This window comes from Branchiostoma belcheri, unplaced genomic scaffold, assembly GCF_001625305.1.
Source record: "Branchiostoma belcheri isolate BF01 breed outbred unplaced genomic scaffold, Haploidv18h27 scaffold17, whole genome shotgun sequence".
Taxonomy (NCBI): domain Eukaryota; kingdom Metazoa; phylum Chordata; class Leptocardii; order Amphioxiformes; family Branchiostomatidae; genus Branchiostoma; species Branchiostoma belcheri.
Window position 1 is genome coordinate 4,003,516 of NW_017803157.1, and position 5,508 is coordinate 4,009,023.

Genomic DNA, 5,508 nt, shown 5'->3' on the forward strand with positions numbered 1-5,508 from the left:
ACATTTCGAAAGAACGTCGTTCTAAGAACGCTAAAGTCGAAACGCGGCTTGCGCTCGCGGTGTCCCCCCTGGCAGATCTTTTTTTTTTTACTAAAAGGTAGATAAGTGTCTATTTTCTCGGTAATATATGCGGAAATGACAGGAAAACAGGCACCAACTTTGTATGGTGGCATTCCGTACAACAATTTAAGGTTATTTTGTTCTGTGACGTATGCAGTTTATGCAATCCGTGAAAGGAACTTTCGAAATGTCCCCCCTGTGACGTAATTTCTATTCAAAATGCCCCCCCTGTGACGTAAGCTAGTTTATGCCATCCGTGAAAAGTCGAATGGGTCTATTCAATGATAATAATTACTGCTCTTGCTGCATGTGCATACTGTAATGATGAGAGAAATAGGCATCTGGCACTAAAATTCCCTGTAGCCAAAGAAGTGAGACTCGCAGATTGTTGTTGGTGTGTTGTGGCTGTGGATGACTACATGTAATAGGATAGATAATCATTCCATGACTTCAGAACTGTTATAGCCTCGGATGCAGCCATGTTAGGCTTTGTTAGCCTCTGCCAGGCTTCGGGAAGTGGCTGGAAAGAGTAGAAATTGGTCAGATAGACAGCCAGGGAAGTTTGCGCCAAGAGAACAGTTTGCTACAGAGTAACTCCACTGTCTATCTGGCCAATTTCTACTCTTTCCAGCTGCTTCCAAAAGCCTGCTAGAGGCTATGGTTTTGTTGTCAGAACAGCAAATGGTTTGGAAGCCTGGCATTAAAAGGCTGGATCCTAGGCTATTCAGTTTCCGATCAATGTTAGATACTCGAGGTGTACAGGAATGCTGGAAAGACAAGTCACACGATTGTGCATGTTGTATGTAGGTCAGATGAGGAGGTCCTTAAGCCTAAAGAATGCGATGAAGAAATGCCTGATAATTGTGTGGTGACTGTTACATGAACGCTTAACATGTTCTGCTATGGGAGCTGTAGTGGGCCTTGGCTGTTGTAATTTTACATCAAACCTCAACATGCTCAATATTGGAGGAGCTATTGGGCCTTGGCTCACTGTGTGCACTGTTTTGACAATTGTACTGTAGCTTGCGAGCAGACACATGCTTTGCAAACCTTAACAATAAAAACACATAAAAAGTAAAATGTACGTCTTCTGAGTTTTAATGTTTGTTGGGCTTGACTCTTAGTGCAGTAAATTGGGCTGTTGTATACTTTAAAAAAGTCACTCTAGTATGCACAAAAAATTCCTGCACGCCGCATAACCTTAGCATCTGAAATAAGTCTCGTGTAGGAGCATAACTTGCATGGCAGGAATGCAAGAGTAGGTACTTCAAACCCTTTGAAGCTTTTCAAAGAAAGCTTCAGGCCCCACACACAGCTAGAATCAAGCCCATATACAGTAGTTGTTTAGTACACACTCTTTTACCTTAGATTACAATTTGATTGAGTCAAAAACACAAAAGTCAGAAGGGAAATTACTAAACCTACCAAAAGCTGGCAAACTTTATACATGGTAATGTTTTGTACGTAACAGTGCTGAATTTGTATTGTTAAATCATTGAAAAAAGTGAAAAATCTCATGGAACTTTATAAGACAGAAGTGGAGTCTGCTTAGCACTAGGCATTCGAGAAAGAGTATGGGAGTTAAACACACACACCACTACCAGTGGACTAGCCCCCTGCTGTAGTGGCCTGTGTGTATGGGAGTTAAACACACACCACTACCAGTGGACTAGCCCCCTGCTATTGTGGCCTGTGTGTATGGGAGTTAAACACACACCATGCACTACCAGTGGACTAGCCCCCTGCTGTAGTGGCCTGTGTGTATGGGAGTTAAACACACACCATGCACTACCAGTGGACTAGCCCCCTACTGTAGTGGCCTGTGTGTATGGGAGTTAAACACACACCACTACCAGTGGACTAGCCCCCTGCTGTAGTGGCCTGTGTGTATGGAAGTTGAACACACACACCACTACCAGTGGACTAGCCCCCTGCTATAGTGGCCTGTGTGTATGGGAGTTGAACACACACAGCACTACCAGTGGACTAGCCCCCTGCTATTGTGGCCTGTGTGTATGGGAGTTAAACACACACCACTACCAGTGGACTAGCCCCCTGCTGTAGTGGCCTGTGTGTATGGGAGTTAAACACACACACAACTACCAGTGGACTAGCCCCCTGCTGTAGTGATTGCACTGTGCGGCCCAAGGGCTATAGAAAGAGGAGATGGGCACAGCCATATGCGACCATGCTAATGCTTGCGGGGGGACTTTAACTAACTGTGTGTCAATGGCTCACAATATGTATTAGCTAATAGTGATATGTGTTACGAGTAGGGTTAATCACGAATTTTGTTTTTTTTTCTAATAACAAAGTCTAATTAATTCTAATTTTCGAATAAAGGTCTTTTATAAAGTATTATATTCACCACTTAGGCCATGTTGATTTGATTATATGGATGACAAAAAAAGTTTCCAACCACACTGTAAACTGTACAAAACAGTCGCAAAATGAGCAAATATATACCGAAAGTTGCAAAAAAAATATTTGAAAACGATTCCAACGTCGTAGAATGCCAAAATCAAACAAAAAACTAAAATGCAAAGAAATGAATTTAAAGAGTAGATTATTCGCCATACCATACTCTGTGTCATTTGTTCGACCTTCATAACAACATAGATTTCATGATCGAAAGCAACTTTTTTTTTTGCAAAACTTTTTTTTTATTCGCGCGCTCGCATCAGTTTTGGGGTTCCCAGAGGATGTCATCCATATAATCAAAATCAACATGGCCTTATAGAAGTACTAACATTAAATATTTAATCGTTAATCTGTTTCTTCCAATCACAGTTTCTAATACTTATTAATAGTAACAGTTTGAAGATGACATATATATTAAGTTCAGCAATAAAACTATAATAAACAAAAGCATGTGTGGCAGGATGACATTTTATCTTTCAGAACAAAGGTAAACCGCTTATATGAACTCTCACTGTACATTACTAGTATATTCACTTTCGCTGCAGTACCCTAGAAAGCTGCTAGGAGGCCCGAAATTGAACGTTTTGTTGTTGTTGTTTTGTGAACACCTGCCCATACCCCCACGTCCCATAAAAAATATTGAAACAAAATATTGGTAGGTAAAGTGATGAAATAACCCTCTCATTTCACGCTACCAGTTTCTTTGCTTCAGCACGCATTGTGCAATACAACACAAAGTTGGTACACGGAGCTGTTGCATATGCATGGAGCTCTCCTAGTTCACTTTCAATGAGAAAATTCCAAAGTCTTATGGGTGAGTGTTACATGACGTTGAAAAATACCAAATCTCAGACAATCAAAGTGTAATCGACGTTTTCAAGTCGACGTCTCGATCAGAAACAGTTTGGGTGCGGCACGCGATGGCAGCTAGTCCGTCTGACGGTTCAGCTAAAACCGGCGGGGCGGCTTTCCTGCGAAAGTCCACGCGTCCGGCAGGGATACAGGACCGACCGCTGCCTCCACTCCCTCTCGATGACGTCGCAGAAATGCAAGAGGAAGGCCGCAGCAGCCACGGCGAGGGGAGGGGAGAAACTGGCTCCTCGTCTCCCCGAGATCTCGCCGAGCAGGCTCCGGAGGTGCCGCCTCACCGCGTCGAACAGCCTCCAAGTCCGCCGCCCCGTCGCTTCGGATCCGGACGGTCTCTGGGGCGACCGCCTCAGCTCTCCGGTAGAAGGGCAGATGGATATGACAACCTGCCACAGAGGCAAGACCACAAACACGTGCATAGGAATCAGGTGTACTCGGCAGGTTAGTTCTAATCTTACTAAGTAGCATGGTGATATTGAATGATTTCATTGTATACCATTTTTAGTGTCAGCCTTTTTAATTAGCTTTTGTCCGCTCCCCACCATTCGCTACCAGTAGTGGCTAACACTCAGGTTACCATTTTTGTTCTTTATTCTACAAATGCAGGTGCCACACACGAGTACACGCCTCTGAACCAGAACGCTCGCCGCACCCCACCCGGCCCTTTTACCCCGAGGCCAGGAGGAACAACTGATGAGGACCCTCAGCATTCCGGACAGAGCCATGGAAGAAGGGCAGATGGGTATGACAATCTGCCACAAACGCAAGGCCACAAACATGTGCATATGAATCCGGTGTACACGGCAGGTTAGTAACAATGTTACCATGGTATAAGAATGATTAAATTATAGTTGTAGTGTATGTATGTCTTGTTGATATAGAGTCTAGGAGGGGAAACATGTAAAAGGCCTAATGTCATAGTCCAGTTAGGCACCAATTCAATTTGTTGTTTCTCGGATTCGCCCTGTCCATTTTTTTCTGTTTCAAAAAAAAGATTTTAGGTTCTAAACCAACTGCAAAATCCTCACTGAAAGACATATTTTGGGCTCAACTGTTGAAGAAAGTCCTTTTCTTCCTAGTTTTTAAAGTTTTTAGAGTTTAGAAGGGGAAACATGTAAAAGAATGTTTCAATCTTAGAGACCACATGTTATAGAATAGTTAAACCTTTATTGTTACCGCATACATATACTCTGTAACTAATGACGTCATGTATTAGCTTCTGTACAGTTTTATAATCTTTGTTTAGGCCACACCAATTTAATTTGTTGGTTCTCGGATTCGCCTCTTCATTTTTTTCTGATTTGCAAAAAAAAAAAAAATTGATTCTGGTCCTGAATCAACTGAAAAATGCTCATGTTTTGCCCCCAAACAGTTGAGGAAAGTCCTTTTCTTCCTAGTTGTTACAGTTTTCCCATCTATCATTGCAGTGGTTTGATTAAAAGTTCAAAATTCAATGTTTAAATTTTAACCCAGCCTTTTGTGTTGACTTCATGGCTCATTTTGTAGCATTTAAGCCTATAATAGGATGCCTAGACCTGTTTTTATTTTTATTTTTTTTTGCCCTGTCGCTTCATATTTTTTCTGAAAAAATCTGAGAACCAACAAATTAAATTGGTGTGGCCTTAATTCATTAATTGTAAACAGCAAATCATACTGATAGCAAAGGTGCCCTAGTACAGAAGGCTATCAATAGAAAAATGGTATACATGTATTTAATATATACTATAGTATATATTAAATACATGTATACCATTTTTCTATTGATTATACAAATGACCTGCACTTTTCCTTGTATTAAATTTGACCCCATTTTGTGCCTGTGCATACAGATTGTTTATATTTAATTGTTATTTATTTATTATTTTGTAGTATTGAATATTTTTTTATTATCTTATGTTCGATGGAAGCACTTGTATAAGTTTTATTAACTTGAGTACCATTTTTCTAGCCAGCTTTTCTTTATTTTTTGAGTTTCACCCAGGCTACCATTTTTCTTCTTGATTCTACACATGCAGGTGCCGCAAACGAGTACGCGCATTCGATCCCGGATGCTCGCAGCGCCCCGCCTGGCCCCTCTACCCCGAGGCCAGGAGGAACAACAACCACCGCTGACGGGGGCCCACCAGACCCAACCGCTGCACACGTGTACGACGGGGACGT

General features: G+C 41.9%; 1 protein-coding gene across 1 annotated transcript in view; it reads left to right on the top strand.

The window, feature by feature from the left end:
* The first annotated feature begins 3,401 nt into the window (after window positions 1-3,401).
* LOC109466632 overlaps window positions 3,402-5,508 on the top strand; it is a 7,036-nt gene continuing 4,929 nt past the window's right edge. The window contains exons 1-2 of the mRNA XM_019764362.1: window positions 3,402-3,789; window positions 3,955-4,090. Coding sequence (XP_019619921.1) covers window positions 3,402-3,789; window positions 3,955-4,090 — 524 coding nt within the window. The remainder of the gene's footprint in view (window positions 3,790-3,954; window positions 4,091-5,508) is intronic.